Raw genomic sequence first — 25,864 nt, forward strand, 5'->3', positions numbered from 1 at the left:
GGCTCCCACTGACCTCAGGGGAAAAAAAAAAACAATCCAGCACCTTGATTGCCCCTCCTCCAGGGCCTGGCCTCTGTGAATTTCTCCAGCCTCACAGCAAACTCCTTTCCAGTTTCCGGACAAGCGAGCTGCTTCCTCTCCACGTAACAGGTGCCATCCAGGACATCTGTCGCTTACTAGTTCATTCAGGAATAACAGGGTGAGCGTGTGTGTGCATTTAAACACACACACACACACACACACACACAGAAAACGCGTAAAACATGAACACACAACCTAATACGTTCTTGTGAAACCAGCACCCACGAGCTGTCCACCCAGGCCGAGACCAAGGGCATCATCAGTCTTGCCCTTTCCCACAGGACCCCCCACCCTCCCGCCTCTGCTGGGCAGTCAGCACTGCTCTGGCCTCTATGGTATTTCTGTGTTTGGGGAGTACTTTTTGGCAACAAGATTTATTTTGTTTTTCATTTGTTCAATTTACGTGGCTTGGTACACGCTTCCTTTGTTGTACGGTTCTGAGTTTTCACAAATGCACAGTCCTGTAAATTCCGGCTGGAACAGTTGACAGAGGTGGTTCCGCCACCTGAAGAAGGCACTCCGTGGTAGCCAGACGCTCACCCCAGCCCTCACCTCTGGAAACTACTGGCCTGCTCTTCACTGCTGTGGTTTTGGGGACCTTTCTGAGAATGTCATATGAATGGAATCATACATTATGTAGCTTTTGAGACTGGCTCCCTTCACGTTTATTTCAGCCATTCTAAGATGCACGGAATGGTACCTCGCTGTGCAGTTAATCTACGTCTCTCTGGTCAACTAATGATGCTGAGTATCTTTGCCATCCATGTCTCTTCTTTGGGGAAGTGTTTGTTCAAATATTTTGCCATTTCTTTCAGTGCATTTGTTTTCTTTTTTCTTTCTTTTTGTCACATTTCTTTAGTTATATTTATTATTTATTTTTTAGTTGAAGTATAGTCAGTTTACAATGTTGTGTCAGTTTCTGGTCTGCAAAATACTGTTTCAGTCTTCCGTCTACGTGCATATATTCCTTCTCAGATTCTTTTTCATTGTAGGTGACTACAAGATACTGAATATTGTTTCCTGTGCTATACAGTAGAAACTTGTTGTTTGTCTATATATAGTAGTATCTGCAAATCTTGAACTCCCAATTTATCCCTTCCCACCCTCTTTCCCCTCTGGTAACTGTAAGTTTGTTCTCTATGTCTGTGTGTCTGTTTCTATTTTGTAAATAAGTTCATTTTGTGTCTTTTATTTTTTAGATTTCACATATAAGTGATAGCATATGGTATTTTTCTGTCTCTGTCTGGCTTACTTCACTTAGTATGACGATCTCCAGGTCCATCCATGTTGCAGCAAATGGCATTATTTCATTCTTTTTTAGGGCTGAGTAATATTCCACTGTATAAATATACCACAACTTCTTTATCCAGTCGTCTGCTGATGGACGTTTAGGTTGCTTCCATGTCTTGGCTGTTGGAAATAGTGCTGCTGTGACCACTGAGGTGCGTGTATCTTTTCAAATTAGAGTTTTTTTCTTTTCCAGATATATGCCCAGGAGTGGGATTGCTGGATCATATGGGAAGTCTGTTTTTAGCTTTTTAAAGAGCCTCCATATTTTCCATAATGGCTTCACCAAACTGCATTCCCACCAACAGTGCAGGAGGGTTCAGTGGGTTTGCTTTCTGATTATTGCATTTGGAGAACCTTTTATGCAGTCTGGATACAAGTCATTTCTCAGGTGTGTGGCTTGCAAATTTTTTCCCCAGCCTGAGGTTTGGCTTTCCATCCTCTTAACTGTGTCCTTTGTGTTTCATCTTGACGATGCTCAGTTTACCACTTTTTTTTTTTCCTTCATGGGCCCTGCTTTCGGTGATGCATCTAAGAACCCGTTGCCAAACCCAAGGCCGCAGAGAAGTTCTCTAGTGTTTTCTTCTAGGAGTTTTATTGTTTTACATTTAAATCTATGATCCTTCTTGAGTTCATTTTTGTTTAGGTAGAGGGTTTTTCAATTTATTTATTTATTTATTTATTTATTTTTGCATACAGATACCCAGTTGTTCCGGCATCATCTGTTAAAAAGACTGAACTTTCTCTGTTGAACTCCCTTTGTACCTTTGCCAAAAATCATTTCGCCGTATTGTGTGAGTCTGGTTGATGAGGGGGCTTAGATCCCTCTTCTTGCTAATAGTCTGTCTGCTCATTCTACCGATTACCGACTGTAGCAGCTCTGAAGTGTAATTGTGGATTTATCTGTTTCTCCGTTTAGTCGCCTCATTTTGCTTCACCTATTTTGAGCAGACACATTAGGATTCTTATGTCCTCTTGGTGAACTGATTTCTCTTATGACCCTCCTATGTAATGTGCCTCCAGCCTTCCTTGCTTTTCTTTATAAATTTACAACCGGATTAAACAACCCTAAAAGTCATGTTCAGTTTCTGCCAGTTTTGAACACTGTGAATATGCAGTTGCACAAGACAATTTCTGGTCTTTCTGGTTTCTACCTATTGCTCAGTGTTTTGTCTGTGTCATAAATCAGATTGTTGCATGCGGTTGAAATTCACTAATTCCCACTGCCCTACACTATTCCACTGGGTGACTGTCCCACCACCCATATGGGCATTCTAATTCTGTTTGTTTAAACTGAGACAGCGTTGGTACATAGCATACGAGTTTCAGCTGTAGGACATAATGGTTCTCTGTTTGTCTCTGTTGTGAAATGAGTGCCTCAGTGAGCCTCGTTAACACACATGAGCACACACGGCGATCCTTTTTCCCTTGGGATGAGAGCTTTTGCGATCTACCCTCTCAGCAGCTTTCAAACATGCAACACAGTGCTCTGAACTGTCGTCACCATGCTGTGTCATGCGTCTGTTCTACAGTTGACGGGCCATTGGTTCCATCTCAGTTTGGGACTGTAACAAGCAGGGTGGCTGTGCACATTTGGTCTGTGCCTTTTTGGAGACCACACGGCTGAGCGTCTGTAAATAAACAGCCAGTTGTGGAGCTGCCGGGTTACAAGCATTTCCCAGCTATTAACGCTCTTCCGCCAAAGCGCATGTGCTGGTTTACACTCCCCCACTGGTTCAGGTGCGTGTCATAGACCTAAATGCATTCAATCCAGAAGTCTCTCCTTTATTCATAAAGGACGATTTCCTTGCTGTTTCTTTGATACTAAAATGTCCTTTCTGTTTAGTGAGGTATAGGATGTTTACACAGTTCCCGAGTACCTCGCAGTCCTCAGCTGATGAGAGCACTGGCCGCTGCGGTTGGCCGGGCAAGGTCACGACCGCCTCCCACCAGGGGTGGCCCAAGGCTGGGGTACAAGGCCCATCTCCCCCTTTTAACTGATGAATCATGTGTTTGATTACATTTCTGAGGATATATTCAAAAGGATGGAGAGCAGGGTCTCCAGGGGGTGCTTTGCACTCACTTTCACAGCAGTGCGAGTCACCTCAGCCAAAAGGAGGAAACATCCAGGTGTCCCTCTCGGGCCCCCTGGGCCGGCTTCGTGGGCAGGGGACCCGGAAGATTTTCCGTCTTGAAAGCCTCTTGATTTTGTAACAAAGGCCCTGCGTTTTCACTTTGCACCGGGCCCTCCTGGCTAGACAGGCCGTGGTAGCGGGGCGCCGCTCCCTGCCTGAGTTTCCCTGCTGGAACCAGGATGCGGAGAGGACCCCACTGAAGGATGCGCGTTCCGGCCACAGGTGGGCAGGTGGGCGGGAGGGCGGAGAGCGGGCGAGCGCCATCTGCCGGCCTCCGGGGGCACGACGGCCAGATGGGCCATCAGCGTCGGGGGAGATCCCTCCCCACACCCACCTCCGGAATCCCACTCCCCTCCTATGCCTCTACCTGGGATCAGCACAGCGTCTCCCGACTGGACCCTCACAGTTCCCTCCTCGCTGATCCCCCGTCCCCACAGTCTGTCCTCCCCGCAGCAGCCACCAGAGGGCGCCTGCGAGCACCTGAGTCAAATCTCGTCCTCTTCTGCCTACAGCCCTCCAGGGCTCTCTCCTCCCTGGGGTAAGTGCTCCCCACGGTCCACAAGGCCCTGTACTACCTGCTCTGTCCCCTCCGTGCCCTCCCCTCTTCCCTCTCTCCCCCTCACTCACTGCTGCAGCCACACGGGCCTCCTTGCTGTTCCTCCAACACGCCAGGCATGGTCCTGTCCCAGGGCCTTCGCACCGGCTGTTTCCTCTGCCTGGAAAGCCTTTCCCTCAGATCACGGCATGGCCTGTTCCCTTCACGTCTTCCAGGATCCTACTCATATGCCACCTTCTCAGAAAGGCCTTTCCTGAACAGCCTGTCTGAAGTGGCCACTACTGCTCTCATGTCTCGTCCCTGCTCAGTATTTCTTCATGACTGAGTCATGGTGATAGAGTGTCTCCCCCTCCTCCTTATCTGCAGCGCTTAGGACCGCACTTGGCCCACACAGGGCCTTCAAGGCATTTCCATCCCACTGATGAGTGAGTAAATAAAACTGGAGTGGGGGGGTGTGGAGAAATGGGATGCTGGTGCATGGCTGATGGGAAAGTGAAATGGGGCAACACCGTGGAAAACAGTCTGGCGGTTCCTCAAACGGTTAAACTGAATCACCACGGGACCCAGCAGTTCCACTGCTGGGTCTGTACGCAGTAGAATTGGAAGCAGAATCTCAAAGAGATATTTGCACACCCAGGTTCACAGGAGCCAAGAGGTGAAAACAACCCAAGTGTCCGCCTACAGATGGTGAACAAAATGTGGTCCATCCACAGTGGAGTATCACTCAGCCAGATGGAAGGCGCTTCGGGCACCTGCTACAGCGTGGATGGAACTTGAGGGCGTGATACTCACAGGAGGTCCCTGGAGGAGTCACACCCACAGCGACAGAGTAGACGGTGGGGCCGGGGCTGGGGGAGGGGCTGGGAGTGAGTGTCTCATGGGACAGTTTCTGAGGTGATGAAAGGGTTTTGGAGAAGACAGTGCACGACAGAAACAGTCGCACAGCATCGTGAGTGAAGGCAACGTCACTGAATTGTACAGTTAAAAATGGTTAAGATGGTAGATTGTATGTTGTGTGTACTTACACTTTAAAAATAAATTTTTAAGGAAAAAAGAGATTTCGGGGAGATTGCTGGTCCAACATCTCGCTTTACAGAAATGGGGCCGGGGACGGGGTGCACCTTCCCAAGGGCACCCCACCTCGGGCCCCTGCCCTCGTCACCCAGCCCACAGCACAGACACATCGACTTCAGGTCAAGAGCCAGCGAAGCACACGTCAGAGCAGGGGCCCGGGTGCGTGGCGGCAGCCCAGCCCAGGAGGCGCACCCCCAGGCGGCCTGCAGTGGCTCCTGTGAGCTCAGACCCCACCCCGGGGGCCTCCGGGAGCCCTCTGCTGCTCCCCACCCCGAGCCAGCAGCAGGAAATAAGCCAGAGGGGACCAAGTGTTTAGGAACAAAATTTATTCCAATTTAAAACAGAATTCATTTCAGGAGAAAGATATGAAAAGTCAATTTCCATCAGGGATCTCTGGATTAAGGGGTCAGGGCCCCGACCCGCTGCCTGGACGTGGGCAGCTTTGGCCACAGAAGGTCAGCACTGAGCTGACAGCGCCCATCCCTCAGCCCGCACGGACAATACATGCATTTCAAATGACAAAAGGTTTAAAAACAGCATTTTTATATAATATTCTTTTTTAAATAGGTTAAGGTTGGAATCGTCTGAAATCAGAACTGTATAATATACAAGTACAACCAGATGAGGTCCCCGCCGGCAGGCACGGTCCCCCATGGCCGCCGGGGGCGTTGGCACTGGGAGGGCAGTTCTGCTGGGCTACCAGACACAGCGGGAGGGGCTGGGAGGTCCGCACTCGGGGGAAGCGCCCCGAGGTGAAGTTCACCTCACACTGGGTGAGGGAGGGGCTGGGCCAGCAGGCCCAGGCGGGGAGGTTTGGCACTGCCCCCAGGTTTGTCCTGGGGTCTCGGCACACTGACCCTCTCGGGAAGTTAATACTTTGGGGGCCCCCGACACGCTCACGCCAGCCCTCGAAGCCCAACCGCACCCCTGTGTGGCCCGGGCCCTCGGGAGGCCCACCGCCGGCGGCACCACCTGCCCCCAGGGCGCGCATCAGGATTCAGGGGCAAACCCTCCCAAGCGGACACGTGGCACAGAAGGGGACCCTGGGGTGGAGACGCCAGAGAACAGGCTCGGAAGCCTGGGCCCCGCCCGTCCCGCACCCAGCAGGCAGGGTAACCACAGGGACGCAGCCCCCGCCCGGGGCCCTAAGAGCCCGGTGGGGCCAGGGCTGGCACGGGGCTGGTCTGAGTCTTGAGCTGTTCCCTTGTATACGTTGAAGGCGTACCGAGCGCAGCCCTGTAGGGGCCAGACGTGCTGGGCAGGTGCAAGGCATCTCGGGCGTCCACTTACCCCGCGTTTGTGCAAAACCACCAACCACACAGAACCAACCACCGCAGTGCTCAGTCCACACCCCCCCAGATAAACGGAGGGGTGAAACAGCACCCCTCCCCAGAAACCAGCGCCCCCTGCTTCCCACCTTCAGCCCCTCTGGGAGGCGCCTCCAAGTGCGGCCACGGCTGAGGGCCCGCCACGGCTCAGTGCGGGGTGGCCCTCCCTGCGGGCGGGCACAGAAGTGAGCCCGAGCTCGAGGCCACAGACCCACCAGTGCGACCCTCCCTCCCGCTCTACCTCTCTGGGGCAGACCTGAGAATATTCTGGAAGAGTCCCCACCCCAACCTCACTGTTTCCAAGTTGGCTACAAAATAGAACAAAATAAACAGCCACTCCTGGGCCTCCTCCCTGCTCCTGGGCTCCAGGGGGCTCCCCAGCCTGCGTGGGCAGCAGGCCCAGGGGGCGGGGCCGGGCCGGGCAGCCCAGCCCAGAGAACTGCGCAGCCCCCAGGGCTCCCGTTGTAGGCAGGGCTGGGAGATGGGCCCTGGGGGCTTGGTTTTATTTTGAGTCCTCAAAATAAAAATGGTTAGGCACTTCCCAGGGCAGGCAGCGGGGGGCGCCACCCACCCCCACTTCTTGGAGTCCGGTGAGCAGAAACAGTGAGAGTGGTGAGGATGTCAATAACTTAAAAAAGGAAGAAAGAAAAGTCCCAGTCTCTGCGTCTCCACGCCGTCCTTCCGAGATCAAGGAGACACCAGGGAGGGGGCCTCCCTGGCAGGCCCTGGGGCCGGCGCCCCCACTGGCCTCGTGAGGTCTCCTCTTAACGTCTTGGTTCTGTTTTTTCTTTTTCCTTTTTTTTTTTTTAATAGAAAAAAGCGAGCCACAAGTCAAGGCCAGAAAAAGGTGGCCTCTGCCACTGACAGGAGGCGAGAAGGTGCGCGAGCGTCTAGAAAGAAAGGCGCGTCCCCCGTGACTGTGAGGCAAAGCCGTCCGCAGGAGAGCCCGGCGGCGGGCGGCCGCTCACACCAGGTTGTACTCCTTCAGGTTGAGCTGCAGGATGGTGTCCTTGACTGCGGCGAAGACGAAGCGGATGTTCTCGGTGTCAGTGGCGCACGTGAAGTGGGAGTAGATGATCTTGTCGCTGTCTGGGTTCAGGTCCACGAACATCTTCAGGATGAACTCCCGGGCCGCCTGAGCGTCCCGCTGGGGGCCTGGGGGAGGGGGAGGCGGAATGAGGGCCGGGGAGCCCCCCCCCCCGGGCACCCCTGCGCTTTCTGCCACTTGCTCCAGCCCCGCTCCGGCCTCTGCTCCCAGTTCTGCCCCGGCACCCTCCAACCCCCTGCCCACCTCCACCCACCAACGGCTCCGGGCCCATGGTGGGCTCGCTGGTGGTGCCCACGTCCGACACTCCCGCTGCCCCCTTCCTGCCCGGCCCGGCCTCAGTCCACCCCACCCACCCGACACAGGCACGTGTCCGCACACACACGGCTCAGCCGTCCACCCACAGCCCTGCTGCCCCTCCCAGCGAGCCTCCTGCTCATGCCCCGCCACCCACTCCAGCCCGAGAGGCCGAAGGAGCCCACGCTCCGGCCCACCCAGCCTCATCACTGTGACTTCAGAGGGGCCAGGCGCCCTGTTCTGTCCACAGGTGGCGCCTGTGTGGAGATGTCTGTGGGGGTCTATGACCCTCCTTCCGCCTCCCACCTGTAACCCCTGCCAGCCTGTGGGGCTGTGGGTGCGGGAAGGAAGGAGCACCCCTGGGGGCCTCGGGAGGGAGTGCAGCTCTGGCCGATGCTCCGCAGAGGAGAAGGGGTGCAGGCCGCAGGTGGGGGTCTGTGCTTGGTCATTCTGCCTCCTGCCAGGAGCTCAGGCCGCTCCAGGGACAGCACAGGAGGGGTCCCGGGTCACCCCAGATCCTCAGGGCCACGCTCCTACAGGCCACTGAGCCCAGCCCAGCTCCTCGCTCAGGCCGTGGGCAAGCAGGGGACAGGCTTGGACACAGCCCCACTGCTCACTAGGACTGGGAGCAGCGCGTCCCACATGTCCCTCCCACTGCTTGTTCGGTGACCGCAGACATTGCTCCCCGGGGGACACGGAGGTCTCCCCACCATCCAAGGCTTGAGGAGGAGCCCGGGAAGCTGTGGGCCCCACGTGGGCTCAGGAAATGCCCTCCTGGAATCTCCCGGCAGCGGCAAGCAGAGTAGTGGAGAGGGCGGGAGGCCGGGGTAGGGGGCGGTGCTCACCGTCGAACTCAGGGAAGTAATCCACCAGGTGGGAGTAGAGGATCTTGTCCTCCAGCAGGTCCTTCTTGTTAAGGAAGAGGATGACGGACGAGTTCTGGAACCATGGGTAGGTGACGATGGTCCTGAAGAGCGCCTTGCTCTCCTCCATGCGGTTCTGCAGGGGGAGGAGTGAGGGTTGGCGGCAGGGCCCGGGCAGGGCGGGGGAAGGGCCCCTCCGGGCTCAGCGCCAGGCCTACCTCATTGTCCGACTCCACCAGCACCTGGTCATACTCGCTCAGGGCCACGAGGAACATGATGGACGTCACGTTCTCAAAGCAGTGGATCCACTTTCTTCGCTCTGACCTCTGTCCTCCCACGTCCACCATCCTGCAGGGCGGGCGCCAAGGGCTCATGCGGGTCTGCAGGCCGCCCCCACCCCCAGCAGGCTCCCCCCGCCAGCTCAGCTGCACAGGCTAGGGCCCCCACCCCGTTCTCTGTCGGGGCCGGCAGAGCCCCTGAGACCACTGAGCCAGGAGAACAGAGCCCATGACGCCGGCAGGGTGCTGGCCACCTGCTACCCACGGAGCACACAGGGCGCAGGCTGGACCAGCAGCTTCGGACGAACACCTGCATCTGGAAACCCATCTCCCCTGGGTGGGCAGCAGGCACTGCCGATGGAACGCCGGAGCCCACCCCAGCCCCTGGCAGGGTGGCAGGGGAGTGAGCTGTCTGGCTGGAGACATCCAACCAACATGGATGCTGACAACAGGGGGCGGGAAGGCGGGCGCTGCACACGGCGCCCTGAGAACCATGGCTGGTCAGCTTCCTCTACTTGTGAGTTTCCCACGCTTTCCATACTAAGGAAACACACGACTTGTTAAAACAAAGGCAGCCGCGGGAGAGGAGGGCAGGCCACGAAGACGGGGTCCACGAGGCTGGACAGACATGGGCGCGAGGGGCCAGGAGAGGAGAATCCACCTGAGGGCTTCACAGAGGAGGTTCCAGCAACACCAGCGGACGGCCCTGCCGAGTCACTGAGGGGCTGGGCAGGTGGTGACCGAGGCCAGGACCCCACCGGCGGCTGTGGCCCACCTGGGGAACAGCAGCGGGGCCGGGCCAGGCGCCCTGAGGTCAGGTCTTCACATGAGGTCCCCTGTTTGGGGCCAGGCTTGGGGCGTCATTCAGTGCTGTGTGAGCTCGGATCAGGGCACAAGCTCAGTGCCTGCACACTCACAACCAGACGAGGGCACCACCAGACAAGGAGGGAGCTGGGTGAGGGGCAGCTGGCAGAGGGGTGGGGGCCACGCCACAGTTGGGACAGCTGGCAGAGAGCACACATGGGGTTGGGGGTGGGGGAGAGGGGATAGGCGTCCCAGACAGAGGGCCCAGTAGGTGCAGAGGCCAACATGAGGCCATGTGAGGGGACCCCAAGATGTGAGGTGGGAAGGAAGGCTTGTGATGGCCCCAGCCTGTGCTGAGGTCCCAGACCCCATCAAGAATCTGATTGAAAAAGAAACCAAAATGCTGAACTCTCACCAGAAAAATGTACCATCAGGCACCTGCTGGGTGACGCCCATGACTTCTGAGGGCCCAAGGGAAGCACACACAGCTCTGACGGGTGAGAGAGGGCAGGGGACTGGGCAGGGGAGGCTCTCTCCTCTCTCCCGGAAGCTTCTGCCTGAGCAGTGGGGGTCCCCAGGGGCAGAGGTGGGTCTCAGGCCAGAGTGCACCTCAAGGCAAACCCAACAAACTCCTCTAAGGCCCCGGGGCTGGTGCTTCAAGCCCACAGGGCAGATCTGGAGGGGTGCACCTCCTCTGGGGCCTCTCCCTGGAGCTGCACAGCAGGACTGCGTGCAGCTGTGTGAGGGGGACTCGCAGCTGGAGCCAGGCCCCCGCCCGGATGCTGTCCCTTGGAGAGCCAGGCAAGCAGTGTCCCCCAAATTCAGTCCAGTTGGAACCTGGAAACAGGCCTGATTTGGGAGTAGGGACACTGCAGATGCTTCTGATTAAGGTGAGGCCACACTGGAGTGGGGGACCCTGAATCCACTGACCGATGGTGTCACTGTATCAGGGAAATCTGGACACAGACATGGGGAAGGCCCACATGACAATGGACAGAGAGATGGAGTGAGGCTTCTACAGGCCCAGGGACGCCAAGGACTGCCCGCCCTGCCAGAAGCTGGGAAGACACGGGGCTGAGTCCCCACTGCGCCCCATGAGAGCCTGGCCCTGCCACCACCTTGATCTCTACCATCCGGCCTCCAGAGCCGGGAGACGACCCATTTCTGTGGTTCTAAGTTTCCATCTGTGGTCATTTGTTACGGCTACCCCAGGAGACACACACTTAGCCTTGCCGCTTGGCAGCTCTGGATGAGCTGTGACCTCACAGAGTGGTGGGGCCCGTCCTCAGGGACAGCCCTGAGTCCACCCTGGCTGTGGGACCAGCAGGACTGGGCCCCAAGGGAGATCTCCTCCATCCTCCACTGGCCCGGAGCACCCTTGCTCTGGCCTGAACCCCAGACCACCCCTCCCCACACATGCCAGCAGCCCCCTCATCCGAGGCCATCTCCCCAGGCCTCCCCTGACCAGCCCAGCCTGTGGAGTGGCCACGCCCCCTCACGGCGCCACCGGCCACGGGGCTCCGGCACAGGTACCCCAGCACAGGTACCTGAAGATGATGTTCTCCAGGTCGAAGGGGTACTCAATGATGCCGGTGGTGGGCACGCGGACCCGCAGCACGTCCTGCTGGGTGGGCAAGTAGCCTGAGGTGGCGATGCGGTCCACATCGGTCAGGTAGCTGCAACACAGCAGGACCGGGCTGCTCAGGCCAGCCAGCAAGGGGGGCCCCCGGCACTACCTGTCTGCCAAGTGGCTAGGAGGGGCCTCGCTAGCAGGGGCTGAAGCAGCCTGAGTCGTCGGGACAGGACATTTCAGGGACAGACAAGGCCCTGGCCAGGGAAAGCCTTGGGACAGAACCCCAGCCAGCTCTGAGGGAGGCTCTCTACTGGACCTGCCCAAGGATGGGTGTCCAGACGGAGCCCGGGAACCAGTGCGGGGGTTTCTGAGAAGAGGCTGTGGCTGGAGGTGACTTTTCAAACACACACCTATTATTTTAGAACAGTTTCAGATGCACAGAAGAGCTGCAGGGGTGGAACAGAGAATCCAGCCAACACCTGGCCTTCCGTAGTGAAACTGGACGTTATGCCTGCACACTGGTCACACTAACAAGCCAGCGGCAGACAGCACCACTGACCAGGCCCGTCCTCTCCGCGGGCTCCTCGGGGCCCCTGCCCGCCCGGCCCCCACCCCGGCCCACTCACTACTTGGCGGAGTCGGAGAGCTGGTACTCCCGCCGGCGGTCGTAGCACTCCTGGATGCCGGGGTCGTTCCACAGGGTCTTGATGGCGCTGACGTACCGGTGCTCGAACGTCGTCACCTTCTCCACATCCACCTCCCGAATCAGGAGTGCGTTGGCCTGGGGAGGAGGGGCGCCGGGGACACTCAGCGCTGGCAACTCCAGGCTCCCAAGCATGTGTTAGAGAGAAGCCAGGGCGACTGGCAGTGACTGGCCCCCGTGTGAGGCCCCCAAAGCAAGACCCTGGACTGAGGCAGCCCCCAGGGGGCCCCGGCCGCCTGCCCCAGTGCTGGAGGGGCGGCACTGGTTCGCTTTTGAAGGTGGCGGAGCAGGCGGCATGGGAAACAACCACATATGTAGACAAGCACATTCTTTAAAAAGCGTCCTGGCAGAGACTCAAAAGAGGGGACTGTGGCCTCCATGAAGAGGACAGAGGGACAGACCAGCCGGCAGCTCCCGTGCCCCATGTCACAGATGAGGACATGGCCAGGAAGCCGCTGTGACCTAAGAAGAGGTGATTGGTCCCCACCCCCATTTCTAGGCACCCAGCTCCTGGGACCTTAAGGATCTCTGAAGGTCTAGTGTCTGGGGGCTCATGGGCGGCCAGGGAGCGGGGCTGACAGCCAGAGGAACCCACCAGGGAAGAGGAGGCTGAGCCGAGGGTCAGTGGGACCATCGATCATGCCTCCAGCATGAGGCCTCCACACAGACCCTGAACCACACACAGGCTCGGGGACCTGCTCCTCACCAGCCACGCTGAGATGCTGCCCCAGAGATCCACGCACGCGTGCACACACGTATACACACACGCCATGCGCGCTCAACAATGCACACACGTACCCTGACGTGCACCGACGTGCACATGCACACAAACACAACACTGGGATAACAAGGCTCTCAGGAGACCCCATCTCTCCTCCAGCCCACTTCCCATGCCTGTGCTCAGGGCGCTCCAGCCATGTGACCGGCCACACTCGGCTCAAGGACTAGGGAGGGGACACACACCCCTACCCTGGCTCTGGAACCCACATGTGCCCCTCCCGGTGATGCTCTCCAGCACCCGCCCCCCACGGCTGTGTCTTTCAGGCCCTGCTTTGTGCCCCCCATCCTGCCCACCTCTCACTCTGGGCTTGGACAAGCAGACATGAGCCCCAGAAAACCCCACTGACTGTGGGTGCACGTACATCAGAGACCAGAGATCTGTTCTCCAGCCACAATGCCCCTGCCACTGTACCAAAAGCTGCCAAGGATGGTGGGGGAACGAGTAGGAGTGGCCTGTGCCAATAAAACTGCACTTATGGAGCCTGTCCTCAGTCCGCCCACCCTGTTCCAGATGCTGTGGGGCGTCCATGGTCCCAAAGGGGCCTGTGCTCTGGACGGGCCTCCGTGGGGAGCAGTTACACAGACCAGGGGCCAGAGGGCGAGAGGCTCCAGCAAGACCCACATGCGAGTCCCCCGGCCAGGCCGGCAGGGCCCCCAGCCCAATGCCGGGCCCTGGAGGGTCCCTGATCGCCCGTGAACCGGGGCTCAAGGGAGGAAGTCGCCCATATCTGGTTAACTGGCCTTCTTAAGCCTCAAAGTAAATGGATTAGTTTAAACTATACTGGGCCATGCAGTCAGGGGTGCCAGGCAAACTGTTAGGGTTGAATGAGAAGCCTCAGAAAACAGACCTCAAAAGCAAAGCCAAGGGAGGCTGCCAGCAGGAGCCTACTAGTGCCCGGCCCAGGAACACTGCTCGGACAGCGGGCAGGCGGCTCCTCCAGAGGGCAGACCTGGAGTTAACACCAGACCACACACCTCCACCCTGGACACATGCCAGAAGTGAGGACGGGTGTGCAAACAAAACTTTCACAGGAATGTTACAGCAGCGTGTCTGCAAGCGCCAGAAAGTGCCAGCAACCATGCATCCCTCAACAGGTGATGGTGAGCACCACGTCCCTCCACACACGGGACCGTCACTCGGCCGTGGGAAGGAGGGCAGCCCTGACATGCACCCCCACAGGGCCAGGCCCTGAGAGCACGACGCTCAGGGAGAGAAGCAGACACAGAAGGACACACAGTGTGTGAGTCCCTGGATGTGAAACGTCCAGAACAGGCCAGTCCCCAGACACAGGGAGGGGGCTCCTGGCTGCCAGGGGCTGGGGGGGGGGGGCAGGGGTAACTGATAATGAGGATGGGGTTTCTTTCGGGGTGACAAGATGAGAATGTTTTGGAGTTAAGACAGCTGTGATGGTTGCATGGCTCTGAGAATACGCTAAACACGAGTGAACCGCACACTTTAAATGGGTGACTTGGTCTGTAAACGTTCTCGATAGAGCTGTCAACAAAGACAACAGGAGGAAGTGCCACCCGCATGGGGTCACAGAGGGTCAGACCCGCGTGCAGGGTGCCGGGGGCGGAGTGCACACAGCCCGCCTACGGGCCAGGCCCCACCTTGTTCTGCTCGTACTTGTACAGGATCTTCAGGGTCTCCATGGCCCGGATCATGGCCTGCATGGCGGTGAAGATGTTCTGGTACACCAGCTTGGTGAAGCCACGCTTGTCCTCCTCCGAGTAGCCCGCCCCGTGGATGATCCGCATCTGCTTGATGAACGTGCTCTTCCCGCTCTCGCCGGTGCCTGCAAACCGGCCAGTGAGATGGGGCAGGGACCAGGACGAGCACCTGGCCTCCCCCGCAGAGGAACCGAGGCCAGGGGAGAGTAAGGGGGACGTGGGCAGGCGCTGGGCCCGCGGGATGAGCAGGTGGGCACCCCAGCGCCTGCCCTCTGGGCAGGAGAGGAACGGCTGCAGCACCACCGGGTCTGAATTCAACTCCGGGCCGCAGCTGGGGAAACTGAGGCCCGATGAGGGAAGTGCCTTCACTACCAGCCACCAGCCCAACAAGTGGGTCGGGGCTCCCACAGGGCTCGCTCACACAGCCCTCTACGCCTCCTGCACCACTGCCCCGCTGAGCCCTGCTCCTCGTCCACAACTGCCAGGAGGAACAGCTTCCCTCTGGGGCACGGGTTTGGTGCCTGTGTCAAAGGCCACACTGGGCTTCACAGGGCACCATGCCGTCACCCCACGGCCCCCCAAAGCTGCTTTCTCCTTAGCCCCTGAGCCTGTATCTCACCCCCTTCAAGCCACCCCTGGCCCTGGGACCACGGCACTCAGACAGCCCCGAGGCCCACTTCCCCCATCTGCCCAGAGGCCCTGCAGAAGCAGGAGGTCTCCCTGGGTGCTCCCTGCTCCCTGCTCCCCTCCCCTGCCCTCCCAGTCCCACCACCCAGGGGCAGCACCCTCAGCAGCCTCGCTCAGGCCAGCACGCTGGGCCGGCCTCAGAGGGGGCGCCCAGAGGCCCTGCTGCCCCTGGGATCGAAGGATCAGAGCCAGCAAGAAAACCGCCCAGAAAGGGGCCAGCGGCCGTCACATCCTCCTCCTGGCCCTGCGGTCCCTCCCCAGCCCCAGCCCAGCCCCAGCCCTGCCCTGGGGCCTCTCCTGCTTCAGCCTCTCACAGCCTCGTCACCCCCTGAACAGCAAACCTGTCCCCCCACTTTCACTCACCCCCTCAAAAGGGGACAGCAGTTTTCGTGGCTTTAACGTGTCCACGAATCTCTGCCACGCCTCACAACCAGGGGTGGAGGCTGACTCCCCCCCCACAGGGAGGCGAGCTGGACTCTGGCTCACTCTGACCAGCAGGATCTGACCACTGGTGGAGCGCCCCCTCTGACATGGCCCTTGGAGGCCCTGGGCCCCCTGCTCTCTCCGGGACTCTCACTGGCAGCAGTGGGGTGGGGCAGCGCTGTGGGGACCCCGTGGGGAGGAGCCATGTGAGGGGACACCCTGGAAGCGGCTCCTCTGGCCCCGGTCAAGCCTTCAGATGAAGCAGACCTGGCCAACAGCTTCCCTGTGGCCTCATGTGAGACCCTGAGCCAGAACCACCCAGACTCCTGACCCTCAGAATCCGTGGGAGATGACAGATGTTCCCTATTTTCAGCTACTAAAATACGGCGTGATTTTATTACACAGCAAGAGAGAACTTCTAAGTGCTAAGGACATACGTCCTCAAACCCCTGCTTAGTAACCAACACGGGCCCCGCTCACCCATGGACTGAAGCCCCGGTGCCCCCTTTTGGGGACTCAGAACCTTCCAAACTCACTCCAACCCTCATGTCTAGGCTCCCCACGAATCCCCGGCTCTGAGTCGCCTGCACCCACCCACCTCCAGACGTGCCTGAGCTGTGCCCTGCCTGAGACGCTGGCCCCCTCAACTGCCATGGTGCCGTGGCCAGGGCTCCAGGAAGCCCCCTGGCACTGGCAGGCAGCTCTCCCTCTGCACTGGGAACCGTCACTGCTGCCAGGGTGGGGTCTCTCTCAGGCGCCTGCAGCTCACCTCCCTGACCCCGAGCTCCTGGTCTGTGTGCCCCGCACTGACCTCACTGTCCTCCAGCAGGAGGCCTTCCTCCAGCATCTGAGTAACTGGCCACGGGCCTGAGCTTACCCAGGGAGAGCTGAGTCTCAGACTGGACAAAGCAGGGGCCTGGCTGCAGCCCCCCTTTCCAGGACCTCTCTCAAGGCCTCCAGGCCTTTTAAGAATAAACATGACTTTGGTTCTGTCACCAAGCGGTAACTACCCCGACACCACCCCCACCTCCTCCTGCCACAACATCAACCAGAGCCAGACGCTGCTGCCACCAAGCCCCCCACCGAGTTCCAAGGCAGGAGGAGTGGGAAGCCGGCACTGAGCCCACGTCTCCCCAGAGGGAGCCACGCACTGCTCCCTCGCTGCACGCTGCGGGGGAGGAGGGCCAGCACAGGAGCACTGCATCCCTCACTGTGTCCCGCACTGTGTCCTCTGGCCCAGGGCCCCCCGGCACTGCTGGCATCAGGGCCGTCCTGGGTGCTGCGGGCTGTGGAGCAGCCTCCCCAGCCCCCACCCACTCGATGCCAGGGGCCCCAGTCATGACAACCACAGGTGTCCCCAGACACACCACCCAGTGTACCCTGGGACAGGATCGCCTGGGTCAGAACCCCCGTTTTTGGCCCATTTGGAAGGGCCTCTCACTGGAAACACTAAACAGTGGGCACAAGAGCCCGACCCCCTGCAGCCCCACAGGTCAGCCGAGGCGGACACGGTGGCCTCTCAGGCCGGGGCACTGCTGGGAAAGGACGCCGCGTGAGCACAAGGGCGTGGGGAGACCAAGACGGCTTCCCTCCCCATGACAGGTGGAGGACAGGCAGTGCAGGCGCCCCGAAGGGTCTCACATGCACACCCGTGCACACAGCAGCGGCCCTGGAGGGACAGCGGGCGGGGAGCGTCCACGGAGGAGCCCTAAGCAGCGACCAGAGTGCATCTGACAGAGAAGGGGGCAATGTGCTGGGCCTGGGACACCCCCCTAAAACCAAGAGACGGGAAGAGGGACTTGGCCCCTGGAGATGTCAGAGGTCCTGGACAGGGCTTCACGGTCCCATCTGCGCATCCCACGCAGGCGGGCAGAGTGGCTACTGCAAAAACAGCGGATGTGACTGAGTACAAGAGATGCAGAAGGCACAGTGAGGTGACGAAGGCGGTGACTGACCCACCCGCAGGGCACGTCCCACAACACACACGCGACTCCTCCTCACATTGTGCCCCTGCTCCCAGCATTTATGTCAGTGAAGCTGGGGAGAGTGCAGCCAAAGGGATGCCCCGGGGACAGCGAGCGAGGCCCGGGACGTGGGATGGTCGGTGACCCCACCCGGGCAATGTCACTTTGCCAAGAAGGACAGAGAAAGAGGGTGTGGAGGTGGCGGCCACAGAGAGGCAAGGCCCCCCGAGAAGAGCACCACCGTCCAGTGCTGAGGGTCTCGTATCACCTGCGCTCTGGGCTGACAGCGACTGAGCGACAGGCACCAGCCCCGCGGGAGGCTCCAAGGGCAAGAACAGCAGCGTGGGAGGTGGGAGGCGGGAGGCGGGAGGCAGGAGGCAGGGGCCGTGGGCTCTCGGCCCTGGAAGCAGCAGGCCCAGCTGGCTGGAGGCACTCTGCCATCACTGTGCCCGGGAAGGAGGGAGGGACAGGCCCTGAGCCCATGGAGCTGGCCAGAGCAGCCTAGCTTCCTTTCCAGGTGCCGAGCTCCAGGGCCAGCTCAGCCCACACGCTGCCAGCACCCGATGCTGGGTGCTGGGACACTGGGACCCCGACACACTCAGGCCAATGTTCACCCGCCCAAAGAAGTCTCGGGGTGCGAGGTCTGCCTGGACCTCTGGGCTGGGCCCATGTGGAGCTGGCCGCCCATCCAGTCCCACAACTGTGACCGATGCCCAGGGTCCTGGCCAGCGCCCACTCGTCCTGCCCAGCCCTCAGTCAGTTCCCCCTCGAAGATCTGGTCACCCACACCCTTCAGCTCAAAAACCTTCAGTGGCTGCCCACCAATTCTTCCTGAATGGACCAAATGCACTTGGCCCCGGTCCCCAGGACTGGCTCCAGCATGTGTCCCCCATGAGTCCTCTGCATCCCCAGTCCTTGCTTCAAGAACGGGGGCCCTAGGGGTCTGGGGGTCCAGCCCAGACGTGGGGAGGTCCCACCCCTGGGGGCCTGGCAGGGGTCACACACAGCAGGCTGGGAGCCTGCAGGAAGCCCTCTGGTGGCTCAGTGGCCTCATCACCGCCCCAGCCAAGCCAACTGTAAAAGAGGAAGACGGCTCCCAGGGTGAGGGGAGCGCCACCGCCCCTCCTCCGCTGGCCCGTCAGGATCTAGGACAGCGAATCAGGAGGAAGTAAGTCTGAACCCTGGCGCCCTGGGCAGCCACCTCTCACGCAGGGGAGACAAGAGGGGCAGGGAGGATGGCGCTGGTCGACAGCACCTTGGAGGGACCCGAGGTGCACAGCACAGAAACACCTGCCCCAGCATCCCCGGCCCCAGGGGCGGGTAGCTGCCACCCAGCAAGAGAACCCTAGTGCTGGACTCCGAAGCTGGAGTTTGGGGCTGCCATCCAGCCACCCATGACTTTAGGATGTGCGTAATGAACCCAGAACCCCAGGACCACAGGAGGCCCAGAGGAGAGCACTGAGGGGATCTGGGCTCCTGGAAACACAGCCCAGAAATCCAACACAGGCCTCAAGCTGTGTTAACAGGTCCGAGATCAAAGCGGGGGCCGACCTTACACTGGGAGACAGAGAAAGTGCAGAACCCTCGCACAGCCGAGGATGGCGATTACATGCTCCCCCAGCTCCCGCTCGTTCTATCATTCATTCACTCAGGGGGACAACTAGCACCCCACCTCCCCCAGGACAGGTGAGGGAGGTGAAGCACAGAGAGGTCAAGCAGATTTGCTGAGGTCACACAGCCAGTACCTGCCAGACCTTAACAGACTCGGGTCTCCTGGCTTCACACACGTCCATCTCTCCAGAGAACGGGGAGAAGGCAGGAGCACGGGAACAGCTCTCCCGGGCCAGCCATGGGGCCTTCGGGGACAACGCACCAGTGGCGCCTGCACAGACAAGGGCCAGGAAGACCAAGCGGATGACAAGAGGGCCCTCTGGACATACCCCTTCATCTGATCCCCGCCCTGCGGCAGGTGAGTCGGCAGGGCCAGCCTTACCGCCTGGGGTAACTCCGAGGCCCCACTTTTGTCCCCACGTGCTGGGTCCTACTGCAGCCCCTCCTGAAGCCCGACTCTTAGAGCTGGGGAGACCCGGTGTGAGCCCCCAGTCCCGCCCAACCCTGCCGTGTGGCCCACCTGCAGGTGTCTGGGCAGCTGCTAGGCCTGGGGAACGGAGGATCCCTGCCCACCCATTGAGACTTGGATGAGAGGGCCGATGGAGCAGAGACAGGACGACCCGCCTCCCGTTCAAACTCCACCCCACAGGCCTTGGTGAGGGATCGGACCTGTCAATTCTAGGCCCGACCAGCCAGCGGTGGGGAGCAAACCTCCATGGCGCAGGAAGGGTGGTTTCGGGCAGGTCCCACTGGGAGCCACTCCTTCCAAGGGTGCGCCCACCAGGCCCCGCACCAGCCAGGCTGGAATCATAATAGGGAACCAGATGGCCGAGCTCTGAGGGCCAAGTTCCGGGGGCCCGGTGGCAGGAAAAGGGGGTTCTGCTCATAGCAGAGGGAGCCCCGACGACACCGAGAGAAGAAGCATCAGCGCAGACGCTCTCCCTAGTGTGAACTGCATCACCCTCACTCCTCCCATCACCCAACATCGGTCTGACGACTGTCCTTTTGCAAAAGAGAAAACCAGGGCTCAGGAGGCACTCAGGGACAGAACCCTCCGCCCCTCCGGCTCCAGCCTGGTGTGCTTGCCACGGACTCCGGCAAAGCCCCCAGTGGGAAGAGTGGTGGTGACAGGGCCAACAACGCCTTCTGCTTTGCTGAGCACCAACTGTGTGCCAAGAACCCCACGGACATCATCACCCTGACCCCAGACAGTGCTGCGGACAGGGGAGCCACGGTCCCCCCCCACTGCTGGCAGTGGCTCACACGGGAGCCCTCACAGACAGCCCACCACTTGCCAGCTCACAGGAGGGCCTTGGGAGGGCGACAGCTGCAAGCTGTCCCCCGGAGTCTCTGTCCATACAAAGCCTCACATCCAGGTGAGATGTGAGGCCACCCAAAGCTGGGGCACCTGGTTACCCCCATTCCATCTGCCTGGGGCAACTTTGTTCAATTAACAAATCAAAGTCACTGGGCAAACATCTCTGAGGCCCACAGGGCTCTGTGCTGGGCCATGGGCGGGGTGGCTGAGACTGGAGGTGGGAAATGGTAGAGGGAACGAGGGGCACCGACCGTCCAGAGGCCCCATAGAGGACAGAGACCAGGGCCACAAGGGAGGCAGAGGGGCCCCTACGAGTGCTGGCACAAATTCCCCCAGCCAGCAAGCCTGAGGCCTGGGGGCCCGGTTTTGACAGCAGCTGGAGTTCCACCAAAAAAAAACCCGCGCATGGGTGCCCCCGAAGCCTGTGAGACGTCGCAGTCCCGTCTGTGGACACCTGCCCCACAGCTCACTGTCCTGAGGGGAGTGGAGGGCTCTGTGGAAGACCAGAGACAGCGGCTCCTCCTGAGAGCACCCAGTTCCCCACACCCATCTGGCTCAGTCCCAGACCAGAACGGCCCACCCAGGGCAGGACTCTGCCCCCAAGGCTGTCGGGGTGAAGGAGGGACAAGCGAGCTCCCACCCCTCCCGCAGGGCTCCTCCACTCTGCTCTCTGGTCTCCCTGCAGCCGCCCCAGGCCCCCAGCCCAGCAGCACCAGTGACCGAGACAGGCCCCTGGGCTGCAGGGAGAAGGGCTCCGCCACAAAAGTCAGAAAGTGAAACCTTCTGTGGTTAAACATCGCAGGCAAAGCGCTTCCTCAAGTCTCAGCAGCGATCAGTGAAGTCAGCCAATCCGCCCAGAGGCATCTCTGCACGTGGAGTCTGGAACCCAGGGATACACCTGGCCAGGCTGCGCTCCCAGCCCCGGCAACACTCGTGTCCTTCCTCCGAGTTGTTCCCTGGGGCCGCACGGGAAGGGAGAGTCCCGTCCGGGCGCAGGAAACCGATGGAGGGGAGTTCTGAGGGCAAGTCTGGGCTCCTGCACCTCCAGGGACAGCGCCCTAGAAAGTAGACCCCTTCGGTAACACAAAATTCCACTTAATTTTAAAGCACCCAAGACGTACCCCAGGTGGGCCGCGAAAGGGGGGACAAGAGGCCCCACGGAGCTTCCTGCTCTGGAGTGTCTGCGGGGGACGCGCAAGGCCACTGCCAGGAGCCATGGCCATGCTCCACTCCGCGCCTCAAAGCACGGGGAGGCGCGCCCTTCCCGCCGGGGCCACCACACCCCAGGCCGGATTCCGGGCCTTTTCACTGCCCTTGGGGGCCGACGCGGGCCGGACAGGAAGCCTGCAGAACTGACCGCCCTGCTTTATTTAGAAATCCCGGAGCCGCTCGGGCTCAGCCTGGCCAGCACACTGAGCCTCCAGAAACGGGGTTTTAAGGGGAAACCTGCCCTAAGGAACAGACAAGGAGCCTCCTCAGCGGTTGTCGCTGAGTTTCAGAAACGTGGGGCCAAGGGCAGCACCTGAAGCAGGACAGACCACGGCAGGCAGAGCCAGCAGCCCGGCCCCGGCCCCGGCCCCAGGAGCTCCTAGCTGGGCTTCGGGCCCTTCTGTAAAGTGGAAGAGCGATGCTGAGCGGGCGGGACTGCCGCGTGTCCGCTACAGGGACGGCTGGCTGCTCCCACACCCCGCCACAGGCCAGCGCCAAGGACCAACAAAAAAATGCTCACTTTTTAAGCATTCACAAAGCATCGAGTGAAATAGCCCATACTGCTCACACACCAGCTCGGCCACAGACGTTTTACACCACGTACTGCCAAGGGGCGGGGCTGATTCTGATAACACAAATGGGGTGATTCTGCCCCTAGGGGACACTGGGCATGTCTGGGGACATCTGTGCTTTGTTGGGACAGGGGTGCTCCCAACATCGAAGGGGTGGGGCAGGGAGGCGACTCAGTACCCTCCCCCAGCCTCCAGCACGTCCCCTGGACCTCTGCTCGGCATTCACAGCCGCCCTCCTGCTGTCATAAACCTTCACCTTGGACCTCACGTTGTCCTCATTTTCCTATCTGCACCCCCATGCCTAGGACTTAACAGCTTCCGGAGCCAGGTGCACAATTCCCTCTCCTGCAAGCTAGCGGTGGGGAGGACTGGGTGCCTCTCTGGGATCACACCCAGGGAAAGGGCGGGACTGCAGACACAGGTGCTCCTGCAGCCAACACCCTGTGCCCACCGGTGGGGACCAAACACTTTGACTCCCTGCAAGGCTCCTCAGCCCAGGCCCAGGGAGACACACACCAAGGCTGCAGGAGCTCAGGCTACTGACCTGCGTCCTTGAGCCCCAGATCAATCTGGAGCCTGAGTGCGCTCAGGACGGGCGGCGGGGGCGTACGGAGGCTCACGCGGCCCCCAAGCAAGGCTGTCTGATAACATCAACACGCCAGTAACTTCCGAACCCGCCCTCTGAAAATAAAGTCTACCTCTACCGGCAAAACACAGCTCGTGCCACACTGTCTTCCCAAGTGCCCCGGGACCTCGCTGCAAGCTTCCTCCCAACTCTAAGGTTACTCTCTGCCTGTCTTTTCCGCAAAGATGGCCCACTGTACAGCCTTTAGACTGAGACACACTTAGGGAAAAAAAATAGAGAAGGCATTTTATCCAAAGGAGGACCAGGAGGGTCCCCAAAGGTGGGTCTCACCAAGACCCGAGGCCTCCTGAAGGCCACCGACCCACCACCCGACTCGGTGCCTCCGAACTCCAGCACCATTCTGAGGGTGCACCTCTCTATGGCAGGACACCCCCCTCCACGGTGTCACAGCCGCATTTCCACCCTTCCTCGAAGCTCAGGAATGCAGTGGAGCTCCGGGGAAGGCAGGGCAAGGGCCTCTGTTGTGTAAACGACCTGCTTGCCTTTGACTGCAGAGGTAAGTCCTCTAACAGCCCTTATTTGGGGTGACAACACTTTGCCGACAGCTGGGCAGACTCGCTCCCTGCAACAGGTGTGCCTTGGGGAGACAGAGACTCGGACAGGAATCTTCTCCAGGAAAGGGAGGAGGACCCGGGTGACCGGGCTCCCACTGAGACGTAAGGAAAGGGGCTGAGGAGAGTCGATGATTCTGCCAGTTTCGAAAACCTGCCCAGGCTCCTCAGGGCTCCACCCGCCCTGGGCCACAAGGAGAGAGGAAAGGGTGTCTGCTCCCCGACGGGGTGTACTCCACTGCAGAGGGGCATGGGTTTTCCCCACAGACGGCAGAGAGGCGGAGGGCCCGCCAGTGGGAATGGGGGTTGGAGGGGGACAGGGCTCCACCTGGTGGGAAGAGGCCAGAGGGATCTCAGGAAGTGAGGGGCGCGCCTGGTGGGTTATGGCCCAAAGGTCTGGCCCTGAACAGGTGCTGGGGGCAGCAAGGGGGGCACACCTGGTGGGGCAGGAACAGAGGGCCAGCCCTGTGCAGGAAGGGGGCTCGTCCAGGGAGAAAGGGCAGAAGGCAGACCCTCGAGGGTTTGGGGACCTGACCTGGACAGCAGAAGCAGAAGCAGGCCCGACAGGGATCAGGCAGCAGAGGCAGGGGTTGATCCTGGGGCCTGATCTGGAAAGCAGAGGCAGGGGCTGGCCCTGCAGGGAACTGGGGACCTGCCCTGGACAGCACAGGCACGGGCGACCCTGAGATCCTGGGGCGCTGATGTGGACAGCGGAGGCAGGGGTTGGGCCCCTCTGGTTTCAGAGACTCCATCTGGACAGCACAGGCTGGGGCTGACCCTGCGGGGATCGGGATCGGGTGGCCCAGAGGTGGACAGCACAGGCCGGCGCTGACCCCGCGGCCCGGGGCCCCCGCCGCGGACAGCGCAGGTAGGCGGGGGCTGAGCCCGCCGCGGACAGCACGGGCACGGGCCGTGGACCGCACACAGGGCCCGGCCGGCACGCGCACCGCTGGCCCGCAGGACCCCGCAGGCCCGGCCCCACTCACCGAGCAGCAGCAGCTTGAGCTCGCGCCGGGCGTCGCGCTTGTCCCGCCGCAGCTGCTTCTCGATCTCCGCGTTGATCCGCTTGGACTCCTTCACCTCATCGCTCAGGCAACACGCCATCATGGACTCCAGAGTCATCGTCCCGGCCCCGGCCGCCCGCCGGCCGCCCCCGCCGCCGCCCCCCGGCCCGGCCCGGCCCGGCCCGGCCCGGCCCGGCCCTGGCCCGCAGCCGCCCCGGCCGCGCCCGCCTGGCCCTCGGCGCTCGGCCCCTGGGCCGGCGGTCCGCCTCGGCCGCCTGCGAGCGCCGGTCCCGCTCGGCCGCTAGTCCCTCCCGGCTGCCCTCCGCCCGCGCCGCCGCCGCCGCTGCCGCCGCCGCCGCCAACCGCAGCCGCCGAGACCGAGCGACAGCGCCTCACAACCTAACCCGCGAGCAGACAGCGCCGACGGGCGGCCAGCGCGGCCAATAGAAGGGGGCGGTGGCCCGCGCGCCCGCCGCGGGGGCGGGACTAGCGGCCGGGACTAGCGGCCGGGATGGGCGGGGCGTCGCGCGGGCGGGGCGGGGCGGGGCGGGGCGGGGCGGGCGCGCCCGCAGGTTAGGTTGCGCCGACGTGGGAAGGGGGACGCGCAGCCGGGAGCCGGGCGGGGCCGCCCGGGATTGTGGGAATGTGGCGGACTCGGCCCGCCGACTCGGCGGCGCTCGGCGGCGCTCGGCCCTGTTCGGCCCCGCTGCCCTCGGCGGCCCTCTCGGGCGCTGAGGTCGCAGGACCGAGCTATCCCGGCCCGGTGAGACACGGGGGTACCAGCCCTCAAGGCCTCCCGGGGAGCCCTGGCATTGCCTGACCGGAAACAAACCTTCCTCTCATCCATTCTTGGGACAAACATTAATGGAACGCCTCGTGTATACCAGGCCTGGGCTTAGCATTAATGCAGAGTCTGCTATACGCCAGGCATGGAATGAACATTAATGGCATACCTGCTGTATATCAGGCATGGACCAAGCATTAATGCGGTGCCTGGTATATACCAGGCAGGAGACAAACATTAGTGGAAGGCCTCCTGTAAACTAGGCATGGACCAGGCATTAGTGCAGTGCCTGCTGCATCCCAGGCAGGGAACAAGCATTAATGAAGTGCCTACTGTATACCAAGTACTGCTTGAAGTACTTACGGGAGCACAGCCATGCCCCTTCCCCCTGCGCCGGCAGAGGTGAGTGGTTGCAGCAGCCCTGAAATCTTTTCTCTCCGGCCTCTTACAGAAAAGAGGCAGAGGATGAGGCCTCCACGCACAGGACGTGCTCAGTGCTTGTGTGTCAAGTGTTGGACAAAGGACGGAAGCCTGAATTTCACACACGGGGAAACCGAGGGGCTCTTACGCCCAGTTCCCTGATGATGGCACCTCTCCCAGCCCTGACCTGGCCAGAACCC

General features: G+C 60.6%; 1 protein-coding gene across 1 annotated transcript; it reads right to left on the reverse strand.

The window, feature by feature from the left end:
* Nucleotides 1-5,442: 5,442 nt before the first annotated feature.
* Nucleotides 5,443-24,642, reverse strand: GNA11 (G protein subunit alpha 11). Its single transcript, XM_074351168.1, has 7 exons — nucleotides 24,443-24,642; nucleotides 14,416-14,600; nucleotides 11,948-12,102; nucleotides 11,296-11,424; nucleotides 8,885-9,014; nucleotides 8,649-8,802; nucleotides 5,443-7,616 (listed from the first exon to the last, which is right to left on the reverse strand). Exons 1-7 carry the CDS (start codon nucleotides 24,576-24,578, stop codon nucleotides 7,426-7,428), a joined length of 1,080 nt encoding a protein of 359 aa, XP_074207269.1. The 5' UTR covers nucleotides 24,579-24,642; the 3' UTR covers nucleotides 5,443-7,425.
* Between the last annotated feature and the right edge of the window lie 1,222 nt (nucleotides 24,643-25,864).

The sequence above is a fragment of the Camelus bactrianus genome, chromosome 22 (assembly GCF_048773025.1).
Source record: "Camelus bactrianus isolate YW-2024 breed Bactrian camel chromosome 22, ASM4877302v1, whole genome shotgun sequence".
Classification (NCBI taxonomy): domain Eukaryota; kingdom Metazoa; phylum Chordata; class Mammalia; order Artiodactyla; family Camelidae; genus Camelus; species Camelus bactrianus.